The 20,981-nt window shown below is 41.3% G+C and overlaps 1 protein-coding gene across 2 annotated transcripts in view; it reads right to left on the bottom strand.

The window, feature by feature from the left end:
* ANO9 (anoctamin 9) overlaps nt 1–12,378 on the bottom strand; it is a 36,981-nt gene extending 24,603 nt beyond the window's left edge. The window contains exons 1-3 of one of the 2 annotated variants that reach the window (XM_077932129.1): nt 12,002–12,376; nt 4,615–4,671; nt 1,466–1,497 (exon numbers count right to left, since the gene is read on the bottom strand). Coding sequence is in view for 1 of the 2 variants with exons in the window: in XM_028736197.2 (XP_028592030.2) it covers nt 4,615–4,671; nt 12,002–12,007 (63 nt within the window). In the remaining variant the exon portion in view is untranslated. Of the gene's footprint in view, nt 1–1,465; nt 1,498–4,614; nt 4,672–12,001 lie in introns of both variants that reach the window. The other variant, XM_028736197.2, reaches the window with a different exon arrangement.
* Between the last annotated feature and the right edge of the window lie 8,603 nt (nt 12,379–20,981).

Below are 20,981 nucleotides of genomic sequence, written 5' to 3'. Positions count from 1 at the left end.
AGAATGTATTTTGTTTAGCCAACCATCTAGCTATATACTGTATGCATTTTATTTCTTTGCTATGGCTTATGGCTGACGCAAGTAAAGATTTTATCTATCTACTTAGCAAGTGTACTTAAGTTTAATACATGTATTTAGAAATATACATTTATTCCAAACATACATTGCATTTTAACGTGCACATGTAAAACATATTATAGGTATGCTTTAAAAATGTTGTCTAAGTATTACTGGGAATAAACAGGAGAGACAAAAGTGGTGTTAGTTCTCAGTCTCTGCCTAACATAATCTAAGCCCTCCATACTTCTCAGAAAGCATTTGATCTGTGACTGGGGCTTAATAAGGGGTTTTTATTGCTTTAAGAGATTTTTATTACATTAAGCATTATTATTAAGCAGTGTGTTTTTAAGAAGAAAGAAAAGTTAAGAGAGGAGTTAATTTGCTGTTGTTTCAATGATGTGGTTTTTTTATATATATATAAATTAATTTGCTGCTGCTTCAATGATGTGGTTTTTTTATATATAAAAAAATGGACTTGCCTTTTTGTTTCATTCCATCCAAATAACTTAGAATCTAAATTAAATAGAACTTATTTTTACTGTAAATGTTGATGAGGGAGGCTCAGACAGTTATAGATTTGTTCAGCTAGGATATACTATACCCTGTATTCATAAACAATATAATTTATGGCTAGGTAGAATTTTAAAACTGATTCCTACGGCTACAAAGAAGAAAGGTATCATTAAACTGGTGATTTTGTAAGTGAGTGAGTTCACAAGTTGAGAGATTTGATAAAATATTTGTGACAAAACTGAAAATGTTGTGTACTCATGATCAGCATTTTTCTTACACCTCAGATATTTGGGCAATTGACACCTACGTACTGAGTGCACCTTCATTCACACATGAGCATGTTCAATTTTATGCCTCCAAAATCTTGTATGTTCTCTTCTGTCTCTCTCTCCTTCCACTTAGTTTTCTTTTCACATGAAGCTACTGGAAAAAGTGGCCAGGATGCTGAACTTTTCTTCTACAGTCTCAATTATTATTTTTTCCTTCCTACTATCTATTTTGTATTGCTATGTCCCTATACTTATACTTTATTTTTCATGCTAGTAACTCATTTCTCACACAAAGCTAACAAATGTTCTGTAGTTGTCATACCAACTGTCATTTTCAGCTGTAAACAACTGTCTCCCAATTGTCAGTCTCCCTTTCCCCTTCCCCTCTCCCAATTTCATCACTCACAAGGCTTAAAAGCTGTTTCTATCTTTCTAGTCCTATTAGAAGAGGCAAAATATATTTCCATTATAAATTTACAGGGTGAGAGCACTGGCAGCTATTTTAACATCATAGAAAGGTGGCAAATAAATTGGACGAGGGTGACCCTCTCAAAAATTCAAGGAAAATTAAAAGTGAGAATTCAATATGGCCACCACCAAATAATAATTTTAACATAGTTTACCTTGCAGAAGTCTGATGAAGATGCATTTGAGTCTAAATAGGGGTAATACAGTATCTTTAGACAAGGAATCATTTTCAGTCAATGCAAAACATCCAGTGAGACTTCTATGCCTCTTAAACAGATTATTGTACATAGCTAGTATTGTTAATATGTAAAACAGCCCAGAACAAATTTCAGAATAAATTTTGTTACAATGAAAAAAAAACTGAACATCATGCTTAAAAGATTCTTGAACTTAATTCAAAGCAATATGGATTTCTAACAGTATCAGCACCATGTTACATAAAATAAAAATATGAAAGTTAAACATCTTATAACTATGTTAATATATAATCATTTCCATCAAACCAGAAAGGAATATTTTTCTGATCTTTAAAAATAACAGCCACAAAAAGCTGAGAACTTCAGGGGCAAATCAACAAATATATCCAGTTGTTATATTCTCTTTGTAAACCTTTGACTCTCTTATAGCTCTCACTGTGTTGACTTTCTGTGAAAAATTCCATAGGGACAATATTGTCTTCACTGACTGGCAGCAGCTCTCCAGAGTTTTAGGTAGGAGTTTCTACTAGCCCTACCTGAAGATGCTGGGAATTGAACCTGAGACCTGGGACTACAACTTCCATCAGTCCCACTCAGTATGGCCAATTTTAAGAGATGCTGGGAGCTGTACTCTTAACATCTGGAGGGCACCACTTCAGCCACACCTGACCATCTGACCTAGTTCTGCCCTCCGGGACAGCAGATAACAAGGCTTTTTGACCTCTTGCATGCAACAGCCCTTTGAAGAATGCCTGCCCTTAGTCTCCCTTTTCAAAGCTAAACATACCAAGTTCTTCAAGCTTTCCTCATAGGACGTTTTTTTTCATACCCAGCCATCTTCACTGCCATCCTCTGAGCTATTTCAATTTGTCCTACATCCTCCTTACAGTGCAGGTCCCAGAACTCTCAAGCCCGAGTTTTGGTAGTAATCACTAATGATGCAGCAAATAAAGTTGGAGGAAATCAGAAGAAAGAAACTATGAAGGAAAAGTTCTTTAAGAGAATTTTCATAATATTTTGCTATGAAAGCAATTCTCCAAACAAGATACTGCACATATGAAACAACAATCAATGAGAATTTTATTTTCATGAGGCATGCAGTTGAAACTTGAGAGAAGAATTTCTGGCTGCCTCAAGGTATGAGCGTAATGTTTTCCAAATGCACAGGAACCTACCTTCATGAAGGAGGATACATTGCCATTAAAGTTCCTTATGTTGCTGGTGCTCAGACTGCTGTGGAATTCAAAGTTCTCTTACACAATCATTGCAGCAGGTAATAATGTCTTGACATTCTAATCATCATAAAATCCAGATGATTTAATGTCTTTTGTGCACTCATAACATATCTCCAGTTTTCAGTTTTGCCAGTTTAGCATCTATCAAAAATTCAGGAAAATTGCAGAAGTGCTGCCTTTCTGGTTTGATGAAAATCCATTGTATAGTTGAAATGTTATGTCACAATCAACTTACAGTCATAATTATCTGTATATATAGCGCATTGACATTATCAGAAATTTCATTTTGCTTCAAGCTACATTCGTTTTCCATGCAAGCTATAAAGAGAATTTGCTGAATGCTGCTCTGGAGGTGAGGACTCAATGGATTCTAATTACAATGGTGGAGATTCCAACTAAACTTCAGTAAGAACTTTCTGACAGCAGGAGCTGTTTGACATTGGAACGGTCTCCCACGAGAGGTGCTGGACTCTTTTTTTCTAGAGGTTTCTAAGCATAAGTTGGATGGCCATCTGTCGTGTATGCTTTATTTGAGATTCCTGCATTGAAGGGTGCTGGACTAGATCATTCTGAGGTCCCTTCCAACACTATAATTCTATGGTTCTATGTCAGAATAATTTCTTTTGCAATTTACTTTACATACTAATTGCCATACTAAAAGTACCATGAGGGAAGGCAGAAGTCTAGGCCAGAGAGCTCCTGCCTTCTGATAGATTCTGAAGAGACCATCAACAATCTGAGAGAACTCTGCTGTTCAGTACTTTATAACTTCTATTTGTTTTTAGCATTTTAAATTTGTAAACCAGCTTGGATGCATTGGAAGAAATTTGTTCAGGACCACTTTATATTGACAATGCTAATTAAAACATATTTACAACAATCTGTAAACATTCAAAACAAGTATTCAATGATCAGACTTCTGCAAGGGAAAACGTTTTTAAAGCATTACTATTTGGTGGTGGCCATCTTGAGCTTTACATCTATCAAATTTTCCAAAGTTTTTTGGAAGGTCCCTATTTTGTTTTTAGGTAACCATTTCACCGCCCTCTTAGACAACCAGGTTTGCAATGAGTAAGAAAAAGTTAGGGTTACTGAGAAAAAGGAATAAAACAGGTGAGAAATTTCAACTATAGTACTCCCATACTACTTCACCCTTCTACCAATAAATCACAACCATGCATTCCCTATGGATTCAGTTTTAAAAGAATTTTTTTAAAATAAACATATTTCTCATATTTGATCCATGTAAAAATGATTGTGGAGCAGATAACTGACATCTCAAACACTATTCTAACAGATACACAGTACCAAATCAGGATAAATGCCAAGGGGCTCAGAATACCCAAGTATTTTCATATATCCAGTTCACCCTTTTACTGAAATGGCAGGCTTGGCTGAGGTAAAGGATTTTATGTACCGTCTCCTAACTACCAGCGAACTAATATCATCAATTCTGCTCAACACATAAAATTTCCACCTCTTTCCCCCCCCCCTTTTTAAAAGGAGGAGTAATTTGGTAACAATCAGGACTGACCCAAGACATTTTGTTGTCTGAGGCAGATCAGCAAATGGCACTCATTCCCCCATCCCAGCACCTCTCTGGCGGGAAATATACAAAAGAATAAATTGTTAGTAACCAGTATTATTAGTTTAGGACTGGGGTGAAAAACCTCTAGCCCTCCAGATGACGTTTGATTGCCTCCCAACTCCCATTATTCCTAGCCTGCATGCTTGAGCATGCTCTGAGCAATATTTAAGATTAGGATGAATAGGCCTTGTTCTGGATCTCCATTTTGAAAAAAGATTAAAAATTAAGGAACCTCAATCTGGGCTTTAAAAGGCTTCTGCTTGAAATGAAGGCCTATAACTTACTGGGGTTAGAGCCTCGTGGTCTTCAAAGGGAGATAAAGGCATCAGCGCAATTTCATCCTAGAGAAAGAAATTTTAAAAGTTAAAAGACAGCTTTTCTTTTATGACCACAAAATGTCATTGCACTTATCAAATCTTTGTTTTCCCATAATTCCTAAACAGTGTCAACTTTTTTTTTTTTTTTTTTTTTTGCTGGCCTTGCTCCTGTAAATGTAATTGTTGCATTGCTAAGTTAAACAGCTAACTACAAGCAGTTTCACCTGTTAAGTATTTAGACATAAGGTTGCTGTTAAAGGTGCAGGAGCAAAGCCAGCAAAGTGTTGATAATTCTAATACAAAATAAGTGTCAAAGCATAAGTATCATAAGAAGAATATGATTGGAGACAGGTACAGTGTAGTGGGACGCGGGTGGCACTGTGCTCTAAACCACAGAACCTAGGGCTTGGGGCTCCTGCCCACCTAGCAGTTCGAAAGCATGTCAAAGTACAAGCAGACAAATAGGTACCGCTCGGGCGGGAAGGTAAACAGCATTTCTGTTTGCTGCTCTGGTTTGCCAGAAGCGGCTTGGTCATGCTGGCCACATGACCCGGAAGCTGTCTGCGGACAAACGCCGGCTCCCTCGGCCAGTAAAGCGAGATGAGCTCTGCAACCCCAGAGTCATCCGCGACTGGACCTAGTGGTCAGGGGCACCTTTACTTTTACCGTATTGATCGCTGCCTCTGTAAAGATAAGGCTTGAAATGAATGCATTAAGTTAAACTGCTGAGGCAGAAATCCCAAAAACAAAAAACTAAGGTGATTGTTTTTTCCTACATTATCTATTGAGAACAATATTTTGATGCATTTATTTACCCCAGACAAATATAGCATTGCCATAAAGTTACCTTTTTCAGGATCTGAGCTAAATTGGGTTCAGAGTTGCAGGTTAATAAAGTTACAGATTAACCAAGTGAAGGTGATACTGTACTTATTCACTATCATACATTATCAGAGAATCCGTTATCAGAGTATAAACTATGTTCTATAAAAGTTCATTTTAACCAGCGAAACGAATCTGGTTCTCTTTAGCATTTCTTGTCTGCCTGGGGGGGATGAGGACTGAATCCTGCCCCTTACTTGTTGAACGTTATAAAGAACACAAGCTAAATATTGCAAAAACTACTTGTAAGCAATTCAGTCTGTACAGATGTCCATCAGCCAGACTTAAGTCTAATGAGGGCACAGCTAGCTTTGCTTCATTTCAGTACCAATGAGGGGCAATTCTTACATTCCTCTATTGTGAGAACCGTCCATTTCTGGGTTTATTCTAAGCTTCTCCTACTGCACAAGCAGTCAGCACACTGCTTGCCTTTGAACTTTTTTTTTTAACTGAAAGAAACATGAAAGAGGGCAGATAAAACAAGAACTGACAGAGAAAGAGACAGAAAGGAAGAAAAGATGGGAAATTTGAAGAAATAAAAAAGACAAGGTACAAGAAAATAGAGGTGCCTTGAAAAGAATAGAGGAGTAAGGGGATGTCCCCCTCAATTATAACTAGGGAGGGGGGTTTATTGGGTTTTATTATTATGTATTTTTTAATTTTATATTGTGTTTTTATGTTGTAACCTGTAGGTATAGGTTGGTATACACATTTAATAAATAAAATTAACAATAAATATTTTACTTATACAAATAAAACATACAATTTTATTTTATAAATAAACCCTCAGTTAGAACTAGCCTATAGCTGAGTACATTACTGACACTCCCTTTGCTTGCAATATGAAGCTAAGCCACCACCCCAAATTACAATTTTTAGTATTTCCCCTCTGTTACAAAATAACTATCCTGTAAAATAAGTTATAAAATATGTTTATATTTACTGTTATGATATGCTAAGGATGAACAGAGGCTCTTCACAAAATGGCTCTCCAAAACTGTGTTGCTGCCTCAAACCCGTGTATCATTTACTACACTGCTTTTCCTTCAACTTGTCTGAGGCTTTCTACTCCTTGGCCTACCCAGTTCAATCTGTAAACCCTCACAGTCTGTTCGGCCTAGCAGGTCTCAATCTGAAGTCGCTCTGAGATGTTGCTTTCTATTGAAGCAAACTTTCTAGAAGTATAGTCATGGGATATGTGTCTTCTTCAAGGATTTGTTCTCCAGGATAGGTGGAGGACAAAACTTAACACAGGCAAATGGAAACAAAGCTCCAGGAGTCCTGGGAACTGTTATATGACACAGAGACTTCTCCTAGGCCACAGCTGCTGTTTTAAATGAGAAAAGAAAACAAGAAATGTTGGAGAAGGAAGGATTAAGGAGCCTGCACAAGGAGCTAAAAGGAGAGTCAGGGGTCTGTGCTACCTGGGCTGTCAGGCCTAAGTTCTACTGAAGAGCTGGGCAGGAAGGAGCCACTTCAAGGCCTGTGAAGAACTGTAGCTGCTGGAGGCAACTTTTGGCCACTGGCTGCTGAACACTAAATCACACCTCTTCGCCTTTGGAAAGCTTATTGCTTGCTGGCTAAGACTAGCACAAAGCTTGTGCCATAAGGATGTTTAGAGGGGGACAGAGGGTAAAATTTGCTTACACTGCTTTCATTTTACCCCTGTGTTTGTTCAGTCACTTCAGTTTTTTTGTATATCCTTTCAACTTAAAAGTTCATTTTCCCATCTGTTTCCTTTTTTTTTTTTTTTTTTTTTTTTTGAAACAACCTACCGGTAGTTCCTTATTAAATCTCATATGCCCAATTGCACAAAACACTTACTTCACACTGCACAAATATTTTTGACACTGCACAAAATGTGTCTAGTTGCATGTTAGAATAAACTCTGGTCCATTTATACCTCTCTCTGCTTCCTTTTCTTTAACTAGTCACTGATCTGTAAGAGGACCAGTCTTTTTATCCCACATATGCAACTTTTTTGGTGATGGACATTAAACATTGTCAAAAGCTTTTTGATAGTTTTTATTTGCATATTATTTGCTTACAGGAACAAGTGTGTATTTTCATTGTCTTCATTCTGGCCAGACTGAGAACCACCACACTACTGGGAAAGGTTAACAGAGCAGAGACCAGCAGCTGGGAGGAAGATGGATAGAGGCAGGAGTCATTCACAGGCCTCATTCTCACTGTTAGTGAGCCTGTGTCTGGTTTTACATCTTCACACTCACATGGTTTTCTGCCCTATACTCCCCAACACACCTACACAGAAAAATTGAGAGATCTTATGTGTAGGGGGGAGGGGACCATTCAAGCATGCAAGTTTGAAATGTTATAGCTCAGGCATAGTTATGTTACCTAAGTGAGTACTGTTAGGTTCTGTCACACCTGTGAGAGCTTCCAGGAATAGCAGGAATTGCTCCAACAAAGTCCATTGCTCAGCTCATTGCTTATATATTGAAGCAGGCCTGATGAATGTCAGAACCCCATATTCCTTGATAAGTTATAACAAAAGTAACATAGTCAACATAGCATCATATCATATATCAAGTGAATTCATTCTCCAAGTGCCTGGCCTTATGTTGACAAAATGACACACTAGGAAATATCAGCAGGCTTGGGGAAATTTCAAGGTATAACCAAGTACACACACAAAAAACCACCTTAAGGAAAACCCCTCCTCCCAAAATGCAGGCTAATGAAGATATAGAATGGACATAGAATGTTGACTGATTGTTGCAGGCGGAGGGGGGATGGAATGAAATGGTTGGAACAGCAGCATTTGACACTACAGCATTTGGATACATGCAGAAACAATACAAACATACCATACATATCTCTAGTTACTTCCTTCTTAGTAGACATCATAACTCTGTGTGGATTTTCAAACACTGATTAGAATCTTGAGTGTTGCCCAACTGTGAAACCAACTATTCAGCTGCCAATACCAAAACCAGAAGAACATGTCTGGCCCACTAGATGCATACTGATAACTTCCGAGGAACTGATATCATAGCGACAACATTTTACTTTCAGTAAAGAAACACCTGTCTGTGTACTTATGCAAATGACACTTGATGTGTTTAGTATCTCTCACACAGTAATTATAGCATAGTGTGACGTGTAGCTTACTCCACTGTGTAGTAATGTTGGTTTTATTTTCTAAATTGGGCTACAAACTCTATCCTGGATGTCTCCTCTGTTGTTGCTTCTGATTATATGCAGGCTCTCCATTATCAGAACCAGCCCAAGTACTGAGGACCTGACAGCCTAGCAAAAGCAAGTAAGTATGGTAGAAATCTAACATTTGGGGGGTCAAAAGAAATTACTATTATCAATGAATAACTGCACTGGGTGTTTCAAAATATAGATTTCTACTGATTTATTTTCTAGTTTCTTCCATCATGCAGGGCTAATTAGCATAGCATTTTTATGGTAAGCAGCAGGTGTTTGAGATCTGCTCTGGTCCCTAATTCAGGTCCTGTGTTTTTCAGAGCAGAAATGCTCTGCTCAAAAATAATTTAAAAAAAGAATTTTAAGGAAAATTTTGTTACACAGTAAGAGGTTGTTAAATCCTCCTGAGCATTTCACTAACCCAGTAATTCAACTGTTTTTTTCCAAGTAGAAAATCTTCACAACCAAAGAGAAGTGCAGAGTTGTAAAAATCTACTAATGATGTTGTCCTATCTCTTGTTTCGGTTCAGCCAGTTTCATACACTTCATTAAGACAAATATGTGAGGCAGGATGGATGAGAATGCTTGTGCATACTACCCAAGCATGAGCCAAAAATAAAGGAGCCAGCTGACATGTAGCTTCATTCTGCTGTATTGAGAGACTATTGTCTGTATTTGCACATCACAATAAACCATAGTCAATGTTTAACTATAGTTTAATGTGAACAAGCAGTATGCTACAGTGCATTGGTAAAAATCTCTGCTTTGCAACAGACCACAGTCCTTGGCTTGTTGAGGCATGCAAATCTGTCTTTGTGCTTTGTTTTCCCCAAACAAGTCACAAGTGGTAAGCAGAGATCTCTTGGCTGTTGGTAGTGATTTGTCTGAAGAAAAATAAACCATAAGCCCAGATCTAGACAACATGGCAAGCCAAGGTTTATGTCTTGTTGCTCCCAGTGTGACCATGGGCAGGGAAGATACAAAGAGAGGGCTTTTGAACTGTATGCACGAAGAGGCTGCTTATTTGTGTCAAACCAACAGTTAGTTAAACCAATGGTTGGCAAAACATTATCAATGTGTTAACATGATGTGCGAATCAGGCCAGTGAGGCATACGTTCATATATTTTAATGCCTATCTATGCATAACCCGTAGGCATCACTATGCCTTTGAATTAAATTTCAATATGAGGGATATTCTATAATTTGATAATCTGTTTTCCTCCAGAAGAGTTGGGAAGTATGAGCAGGAAAGTTTAGTAAATCTAATGTGTAAGAAAGATCCAGGATAGGGTAATGATATGTCCATGCCTTGTAGTCACCATCTGTCAGTGACTGGAGTGAGCCAGCAGTAAATCACCCAAGCCAGTTGGAGTTAACTCTTTATTAGCAAAAACAAGACCTGCACAGAATGTCAGACCTAATGAGCAGAGCAATTCTCTCCAGCAGGTCTTGCCCCCTTGAAGCAGTTGCTAAGACTGCAAGTCCCCGCCTCCTCCACAGCTTCCTAAGCACCCCCTTCAGGGTTCTTCCTAAGCAATCTGAGACTATGCCTGTGTGTCTGTCTTTGCTCCCCCCTGTTTATGCATCTTCTGGTTCTGGGAGACCAGGGGGGAGGGGAGCTTGGTGTCCAACCAGTCCCTTACAGGCATTCTTACATTCTTAGTGCATATTTCACTTCAAGTTGAGCTTGGATGAGCTGCTAAAAGACTGAGGTTATGAAGCCGCAAGGGGTTAGGTTGGCAGGGTAGGTTAGGAACAGTTTGTATTAATGCGTAGATAAATTGGCTTTGTGACTCCCACTACATTGAAAACTTGTTATCACCTTAGCTCTTCATCTGACTCTATCTTCTTTTTGGGACTAAATAAATATTCCCCTGTAACTCAGATACAAATGTGCTTAAGAGCTGCTCAGGTGCATGAGAATCACCCAGATTCAAAGCATCACACACAGTTAGGGTTCAGTGTAGCTTTGTTTGGGAATATAAACAGAAAATATTGAGAAAGAGACGGGCAGCTCCTTGATCCGCATCCAAGTTGCCTCTATTGATTAATCTGAAATTTTATCCTAATTAATTGCTCCAAGTATTATTTAAGGACATTTAATGGCACTTAAGGACATTTTCAGATAGGGTGTTTGTCATCTGGGAACTGGAAGGATTCAAGTAGTATAGCAATACTCAAAGGAGTAGAACAGGGACAGTTAACAAGTCCAGGGGAAGCTTAAAGGGTAGGTACAGACATTGCTTCTGCATAAAGAAGTTCCACAAACCACTGCATTGTCTAAACAGGTAATCTCTTGCCCTAGCCATCCTGTAACACAGAATGATGCTTCCCAAAATGTTCCCCAAGGAAAGGTAATGGTTTTTAATCATTGGACTGGAGCGGTTTCCTGGTTCCTTAATTTTGTGGTCGGAGCAGCATCAGCATCCAAACTTCAGTGCTACAGGCTGCGCACAGCTTAAAAGGCAGCTAGGTCGTTCTTTTTCTCAATTCAAATCGAAGCTGGATGCGGGGGGGGGGGCACACATCAGAATGTAGTGGAAGCACACTAGTGGATGCAGAGTAAATGGGGGGGGGTGTACATGGTAGGAACGTGGAACAAATAATAAGGAAGGAAGAACCAAGTACAGCCTTCCCCCCTCTGCCAGTGCTCAGCAGACTGTATGCCACCACCCTTGCCTTAGGAGGTATGAAACTCTTGGGAAACTTTTATTGCAGTGGTAGGTAGATAAGCATATTTAACATAAATTACCCAACTGTCAGTTAGCTACTTAAGCTAAACAACAAAACAAGTAGCTGTTTAAATATTGTTGTATCCATTGCAGTTAAGGCTACAGTGCCATACCAACTTACTTGAGAGTAAAGACCCCCTCCTCTACTGAGTGGCAGCTGCTTCACAGGATCCCGCGGCACACCAATATAAACATAAACCCTTATACTTTCAGCATCGAAGTTAATTTGGGGGGAAAGTGCACTTTGCAAAAATAGATGACATAAAAACTGTTCCCAAATGGAAACCCAATTCTTCTACATAGCTCAGTCAGCAGAGCAAGAGATTTTTCTGTCCGGCCGCCCTTGGCCACACCACCTTACAGGTGCTCCCGGCAGCCCTCGCTCGATCCTCGCACGAAAGGACCGCGCCAGTTTTCTCCTTGCCGCGAAGGCGACTGGGCAGACCAGCAGCGTTCATAAAGGCAAGAGCCGAAGCGGCTGGACCGCATGAAAGCTACCGGAACAGTTTGAAAAAGGCGGGCTCTCTAGGGGGCTTTGCATATGCGCTTTTCTTTTTCCCCTTACCTGCATGGTGGAAATAAGCAAGTGCTTCTCTCCCCTTCCCCCGTGCAGCAAGATCACGAGAAGATCTCTCCTTGCTAGAACTCAGCTCGATCCCGCAGCATGAGAGGAACAATCCGCAGGGACCCCAGGACGCTTCGTTTAGGTCTCTCCACTCCTGTGTGTCGTCGTCTCTGGTTTCAGAGAGTCCCCTCGGCTCTGGGAGTGCGGACTTCCGCGTGAGGTTGCCTGGCTGCGCCGCGATTCTCTCCTTTCCCGACGAGAGGGAGCCGCCTGTCGGGTTTTGCCACAGGCAGAAAAGAGGAGCAGGAAGCCAGCGTGCCCTTTCCGCCCCCTCCGCCTTACCTGGGCACCACAAGTGGCTGGGGAGGGACAAAGCAGGCACTTCCCGCCATTGATGTGTCAGACTGATACTGCTGTTGCCAGCTGAAAAGCCACAATGGTTTTCTTCCGTGTGTTTGTGTGTTTAGAGAACCAGAATCACCCAAGTCCCAGCTAATTCAATAGGCAGAATTTCAGAACTGAAGTATAATGGGTGGTGGTGGTATTATTATTATTATTATTATTATTATTATTATTATACATTATAAGCTGCATTTATATCTCACTTTCTTCTCCAAGAAGCTCAAAGTGTTGTGCATGGTTCTCCCCCTGCTCATTTAATCTCCACAATAACCTTGTGAGGTAGGTTAAGCTGAGAGGCAGTGACTGGACCAAGGTCACCCAGAGAAGTTCATGGCTGAGTAGGGTTTTGAACCATAGTTCTGCACATCCTGGTGCAACACTCTCTAACCACCATACCACCACTGACTCTCAGCGTGTGTTCAAAGCGGTGAAAGCTGCAGTTTCTACTGGACCCCTATTGACTTTAGCCAAGGACCGAACACTTCATATAAAAGCTGCTTACTACCCGTCACTTATGATGGGTTTGCTTGTATGGTGCTGTCCAGTTTTGTCAGAGTTACATAAGCAAAAGGTCCCCATCCCAGGAAGCTTACAGTCTAAAGTTGAGAAAGGAGATGAGAGAGAGAAGAGGGCAGTTACAAGAAAGGAGATTCAGATTAAACTTCAGGAAGAACTTTCTGACAGTAATGGCTGTTCTGCAATGGAACGGTACCCCTCAGACTGTCTGTTGGTGGTTGTTAAGCAGAGGTTGGATGGCCATCTGTCAAGGATGCTTCACCTGAAATTTCTGCATTGCAGGGTGTTGAATTACATGACCCTCAGGGTCCCTTCCAACTCTACAATTCTATGATCCCTGTGGCATGTGCAAAGGGCAATACAGGTGGTACCTCGGGTTACAAATGCTTTGGGTTACGCGTTTTCAGGTTGCGGACCGCGGGAAACCCGGAAGTACTGGAAAGGGTTACTTCCAGGTTTCGCCGCTTGCGCAGAAGCGCTAAATCATGCTTTGCACATGCACAGAAGCGCCAAAGTGCATCACACGCATGCGCAGACGCGGCGCTGCAAATTACGAACGCTGCAGGTTGCGGATGTGCCTCTGTCACAGATTACGTCCGCAACCCGAGGTTCCACTGTATATAAATAATCCAAATAAATAAGAACAGAGTGGGGGGTCTGTATAGGGATGCATCCCCTTCCTCTTTAATATTATTAGGATTCAGGGTTGTCCCATGAAATCAATCTATAAAATGAGAAATGGAGTACGTAAATGGAGTTAAATTTCCTGCTTCCCAGTCACTGTCCAACTCCTATCAACCCCTGCCAGCATGGCCATGTTGGTGGGGCAGAGTGAAGTTTTAGTCTAAAGCAGAGGTTTTCAACTTTTTTGAGTCCATGGCTCCCTTGACCAACTATATTCTTTCTGTGGCACCCCGTGGGGTTCAGGAGCCCAGTTATGTCACTCCTTGCCTGCAGAGCTGGCAGCCTCTCACCCTTTTTCAAATACCCACCCTTGTGGAGTGTTCCCTCAGCCTCCTTTCCTCTCCCCTCTCCCCTCTCCTTGGGAATCCTCTGGGCAGCCGCTGCTGCCACCCCTAGTCTCTGAGCTGCCCTACCACCACCACCCACCCCACAGAGAGGTGCCTCCTCAAACTGTGCCTCACAGGGGCCTGGGACTTGTCTGTCCATTCCCAACAGCAAGGGCTGGCAGACTGGCTGGCTGGGCTCCCTTGCCCGCTTGATTGCTTGCTTATTCTGAGGCAACCTCAGCTCCTGGCAACCAGCACTCCTTGGCAAGCCCCAGAGGCATCATTTGCCTATGGAGCTTGTAGCCAGGGCTGCTGCAATAAACAGCTGTGCAAGCCTTTGGGAGGCAGAGACACAAGAGGGAGTCAGAGGAAGGAGGGAAGGAAAGAGGGACAGAAGCCCACAGCACCCCTGGCTATCATTCAAGGCACCCCAGGGTGCTACAACACACTGGTTGAAAAACACTGGTCTAAAGCATTTGGGGGATACCACGTTGGGGAAGGCTGGCATATGACAAGCAGGTCCTGTGTAAGCAGCAGAAAAGCACTGGCAGTAATGAGTGATGGCATATATTGTTTTTGAAGATGTGCAAATGACCTGAGTTCCTAGGAACTGGCATTAGGCACTATAATAGTGTTACATGTGCAAATATAGGGACAGAGTTGACACTGGGGTTTCTTGCAGCAGGATCCAGTCCTTGTCTTTGTGAAGGTCAGATGGTCTCCTGTTGTGGATCTGCAGCATCACATACAATGCTATCCTAATCCATAGAGGCACAGGAAATGCCAAATCATAAGTAAGCATGTAAAACTGCAAGGTCTTTACTGCTGCTTACTAAGAATTAAATATATGCCTTTTGATAATTACCTTAAATGGAAGTGTTTTTTAATTCAGGTATTCTTGCTACGTATGAATCTTCCGAGCAACTGGGAGAAAGAGGATTTGTATTGTTTGGCTGTAAACCAGAGATGGGAAAACTGCCCGCTGCCACCCAGTGTTGTTGCGCTATAGCTCTCATCAGCCCTAGCCAGTATGGCTAATGGTTAGGTAAGATGGGAGTTGAAGTCCAACAGCATCCAGAGGGTCACATATTGTAGGCAATGGATCTTGTGGCATACTCTGGAAGAAAGCTGGAAGCATAAACTGGGTGTGGAGGTCAGCAGATTTTCATAACAAGCTGTGTTTTTTATGAAATAGGGTGTGTATACACACCATAGATTTAAAATGCATTGGGGGGGGCAAGAACCAGGGAACTGTAGCTGACCCCTTACTGAGCTACAATTCGCATCACCCTTAACAAAGTGCAGCTCCCAGGATTATTTGTGGGATAATGTACTTCAGATGTATGGTGTATTTGCAGTCTCATAGCTGCACAGTGCTATCCAATAAGTGAACCTGTAGTGCTCAGTTAATAGCGAGATAAAAGCATTTTGAGACTTACAGCACCATCTACTGTGCTTCTGACAAGACTGCAAGTATTAGTGTATACTGCTTTATTGTATGCATGATGGATCCCTTTTCATATTTGTTTGGGTTTTTATGCTGAAAAACATGTGATATATGAAATGTATATAATCAGTGCTTTTTTACGGGGGAAAAGGTGCTGGTACTCACCATGCAATTATTACAGTAAGTGTAATACTTTTAATATTTGCAGGGAGGGGGGGTGGAAAGGTTCTCTTGAGTACTCACAGAAAAAGCACTGTATATAATTCTTAAAATGGTATTTTAAACAAGGCCACAAGAAATGACAACCTGCAAAATTCTTTACCAGCCTACTGGGGGCAAGGAGAGAAGGATAAGAGAATTGATTCCATTCCTCTTGCAGCAGTCCGCTGCACATCTGGTTGCTCTCTATGCTGGACACAGAGGAGAGAGAGAGAATACTTTTCCTCTCTGGTCATTTGCCTGAGTGGAATTCCATGAACTCACTTGCATGCAGTTCTTTGTTGCTTCTGGCTAGAGAGCAGAATTCTGACTATCTTGGTCTTGGCAGACTGCCTTTTCATACATAGCAGCACTTATTGAAATTTGTTGTGCCCAAGGCATTATAATTCCTAGTCTAGGGCCCAATATCTGCAATGATCTTTTTTTCCAGACTGATGCAGAAACATTGTTTGGCACCTGCTGCAATCATATACATTTCTCCAAGGTCTCTCCATCCCTTTGTAGGTTTTTTTTTGGGGGGGGGGATCTATTTATTTATTTATTTATTTATTTATTTATTTATTTTAAAGGCCCATAAACCAGCATCTACTCATGAGGCGGCTGCTTCGGTTTGCCTAATGCTAGGTCTGGCCCTGGCTTAGCTACGGTACTCTTGTGCAACACACTCATTTTTTTATATTATTAATATTTATTAGTTGCTTTACTCACAAAAATGGCCCAAACTAACTGACAACACAATATAAGCATTGAAATCAATACAATGAATAAACCAATGAAAGCCTAAGAAAACTGATATGAAATTTGGTTACATATATCACTTATTTTTGAGATATGTGTTTAATTATTATTTTCTTTTTCTTTTTTTGTTAATATTGTTAATATTGTTTTTTCTGTTTTGTGTATCAACATCTTTTTACTATATTTTTTCCAGTTTTTATGTTTAATTGTTATATGTATGTATGTCAAGTTTGTCTGTCAGCATACTGTATAAATAAACTTATAAAAAACAAAAAACAAAAACCCAATGAAAAACTTTCAAATTCAGGCCCAAAAAGCCAGGTAAAAAGGAAAGCTTTGCCTCCTGCCGGAATGTATATAAACATGCCCCCAGGCAAACATCTCAGGGAAGTGTATTCCAAAAGAGGGGAGCCACCACTAAAAAGGATTATTCTCATGTTGCTACCCTCTGGACCTCCTGTGGAGGACATACATAGAGAAGGGCCTTAGATGGCAATCACAGGATGTGCAAATCTTGGCCACAAGGCTTGGATTTTTAATTGGAGGGGGGGGAGCATATGGTTTTGAATTCTGAGTTCCCATATAATTTGGATTACCCTGCATATGTAAATATTTACCCCACACACTTTTGAATTCCACCTTTTAGGCCTTGCTGCTCTTTGTAAACCATTATGAGGTTTTTAAAAAACAATGTAGTGTATGGATTTTGTGAAACAAATAAACAAACAAACCAAGTGGAATGGAATATGGCCAGATGAAAAACTGAACTATCTTTTAGGGCTCCAAATTTCTGAGTGACCCTTTCTACCTGGGCAGCGTTCATATATAAAAATGGAAATAGATATATGCGGCCGGGCACACAGCCTCCTGCAGTTCAAAGAATTCTACTGCTTGTGCCAACCAGGCTCTCAATATTCAATTCCCACCCACTACAGATTTGGCACGCTTTCTTGTGATAAAATAATAGCTATCCTGTTCCAAACCACAGGGAATTTTAAAAGGCTGCAATACAAGCATCAATATGAGTATACTCTCCATATTGGGAAAGCTCCCAGATAATTAGAGCATCACAAGAACCCCCATTTGGCAGGGGGCCTACTTAGCAGAGTACTTAGCATAATGATTAATTCAGTCCGTAATTGACTGTGCATAATAGTGTTCTCGTATTTGGATGCTAATGCTTTTAAGGAGTAGCTCCAAAAGCAAATTGAGGAAGCTGGAGATCCCTTTGATTTCCGTGTGCTCTAGGTGAGATTGCTGAGTAAGAGGTGAGTGCAAAAAGAACCTGTTCTATCGGACTTTCGTGTGTGTGTGTGTGTGCGTGTGTGTGTGTGCGTGCGTGCACGCTGATTCTCATGTTAACTTTTTATACATGGAAACTCATGCATGTGTATTGAAGAGAATGGCTGGGCAAGTGTGTGTTAGGAAGATGAGGCACATACTGGCCTCTTGAGGTTTGTGACATTTCTAAAACATATCCCAAAGGCACCCATTATGTTATTTCATGCACAGGGGCGTATCTAGGAGTTGGTTAGGTTGGCCCCTGCCAAGGGTGCAGGCCCGCAAAAAGCGTGTCTGTCCACTCTGGCTCGGAGTTGCTAGGAGCCCGTCTGCTCCCCAGGCTGTTCCTTTGCTGTTATGGGCAGCCAGGTGAAGCATGCAGGCTCCTCTGGGCACCCCAGCGGAGGAGCACAAGGGACTGGGGGGGGGGGCACCAATACAGCTTTTTGCCCAGGGTACAAGGGACTCTAGGTACATCTCTTTTCATGCATGCTTTTATTTTAATTTTAATAAATACAATAATAAACATGCTTATATTGTTTTTCAGTTCTAATAAGGGACCCCAAGGCAATTTACAAAAACAAATATAAAACTGGTCTGAGAACTGGCCCTTACTGCATCAAGCAAACCTGTACACTTTGGGGGGTGGACTTTGTGTTGTGGGAACTGCCATATCATTGACAAAAGAAGTATGCAGTGGAGTGGAAACTTACATTTGATTTGAAATAACTATACATGGAGCAGGCCTGGGAAGCAACAAACTTACGTTTGTTGAAGATACCATGTTGACTTGCCACTTGTGATCTGTAATGATTAGAAAAAAGATTATTATTTGCTTTTATGTATTAGATAGGGTGTGAAATTTGACTTGCCCAGTCTGTTCATTATGCCATGAATCCACCTGATGTCTGTTGTTCCTGGTTCTGTTTCTCTTTCCTAACTCTCCGTATTTTACCTAAAAGTCAATTTAATTTTTTTTAAAGCAATGAATGTAACTCTTACCTTTGTACAAGAGTCTACATTCCAGCCATGCAAAAGCCAGAGGCTAACGTGCGCGCGTACACACACACACACACACACACACACACCCCTTCCACCAAAGCAAGCAAAAGCATTACACAATTCAACAGCACATTTCAGTCAGTCACACAAAAGCACTTGAGATGGGCACACAGCAGGGCTTCAATGTAACTGACCAACTATGGTTTTCATTATGTATCTCCTATCCTGAATTACACACCTGTTTCCCAAAGTGAACTGATAGTAATGCTGTCTCATTGCCACAACCACCACTCTTTCCATACTCCACTTATTTTCTGGGTGGGGGAGAGTGGGAGCTGATATTCCTCATAGGAGGCAGATTTGGTTTTGGAGCTTCTAACTGTCAGTATTTTCATCCCTCCCATTGCAAAGATCAACAGATCATGTTTGTTTTACATTCTGTACCAGAGAAAGGAGGGGACGGAAACCACTCTACCAGACTTCCGTCCCTAGCACTGTGCCAGTTTTTCTTTGATCTTTTCTTTCTAGAGACTAGGTGACAGTATGAGAGAGCTGACTCTCTCGTGCATGTCCATTCTGTTTTGTCTTGTTTAACCAGTAGTAATAAAATTAGGTATGCAACAAAACCTCCACTGTTTTGCTTCCATTACTCTGCTACTATTGAGGTGCTCACAATAGCAAATGTGAGTCCACTGCACCAGGACCTGTTCCAGAGGAATGCTGTGCTCTACTGTTTCTGCATTCCTGTGATCGGAAGGTCAGTGAAGGTGCTCCTGACACCCAGCCCATGCAGACGCTGAAGACGTGGGCTCTATACAGGTGTAGGGACACTAACTGCTAGTTTTTCTAGCTAGTAAATAAGGGAATATATAATGTAATGTGCCCAGTGCTGGGTCTGACTGGGCTTTTTTGGAGGGGCTTCTGCAAACCTGCTGCCCAATTTTTGCCAGATGGCAATCTTCTGCAGCATTCAGTTTTGTTGTAGGTGTTTCCAGATTCTGACAATTTAATCACATTGTCCTTTGCTACAAAGCAGTGATGGGGAGCTGCCAGCCTGTGGGTTGGAGGTGGTCAGCATGTCCTCCCTATTCAGTCTGCAGCAGCCTCCTGTCTTTAGCCTCACCCCTAATGGGAATTAGGCTTTCTGTTCTTTTTTAAAGCTTTTAGTGATGCCTAACTGCTGCATGGGGGGCGGGGGCGGAAACCAGCTGGGCAGAGAACAGAGAGAGAAGGGGGGAGTGAGATAAAGAAAAAGGAGGAAGAGAAAGGGGAGAAAAGAGACTGAATGGGTTTGTAGGAGAGATGGCTCTGGGCCCCACCTACTTTGGTCAGCAATCTTGCTCACAGCTGCCATGCAACACCTGGCAGATTTCCCTTGAAAGAATGGAAGGTTGGGGGGATAGGATTTCTCACACCTATAAAGCAATGAACCCAACCTTATGAGAGTAAGTGGTGTTTCCTAATTTGATGTCTACTGATAGTTTATGACAGGGTGGTGAAGCTGTGGCCTTCCAGACATTGTGATCTGGGTCTGGTATGATGGGAGATATAGGCACACAATGTCTGGATGTATACAGGTTCCCCATTCCTGATTTAAGGGGACATCTCTTATTCTGTAGGTCTTCTTCTTCTTTGGCGATCACTCACAGCTGAGCAAGATTGTCCTCCATAAACACAGTTTTAACAATGAGTCCAGAATTGACTGTGTAGGCCAGTTCTGGATCCACACATCCTTCCACAGTGGGGACATTGGTTTCCAGGTGGGAGTTGATCATGGTGTGGATTTGCCAAGCATGCCATCCTCTTAGCACGTTTCTCCCTTGTGTCTTGAGTTTGAGTATCTTCAAAGCCCATGACACCTTTGGTAAAGGCTCTTCTCCAACTGGAGCGCTCACAGGCCAGTGTTTCCCAGTTGTCAGTGTTTATACATTTTTTTAGATTGGCCTTGAGACAGTCTTTAAACCTCTTTTGTTGACCACTAGCATTACGCTTTCCATTTTTAAGTTCAGAATAGAGTAGTTGCTTTGGAAGACAATCATCAGGCATCTGCACAACATGACCAGTCCAACGAAGTTGTTGTTGAAGAATCATTGCTTCAACACTGGTGATCTTTGCTTCTTCCAATGCACTGGTATTAGTTCACCTGTCTTCTCAAGTGATGTGTAAAATTTTTTGGAGACACCGTTGGTGGAATTTTTCAAGGAGCTGGAGATGGCATTTATAAGTGGTCCATGTTTCACAAGCATACAGTAAGGTTGGTAGTACAATAGCTTTGTAAACAAGCATTTTGGGTACACATAATAGACATCTGTTAAAGTGTCAAAAGCTGACCTGCCAACTTCCATCCTGGACCACAGATTTCACC

Source organism: Podarcis muralis, chromosome 1 (assembly GCF_964188315.1).
Source record: "Podarcis muralis chromosome 1, rPodMur119.hap1.1, whole genome shotgun sequence".
Lineage (NCBI taxonomy): Eukaryota > Metazoa > Chordata > Lepidosauria > Squamata > Lacertidae > Podarcis > Podarcis muralis.
This window is presented reverse-complemented; position numbering and strand designations above follow the sequence as displayed.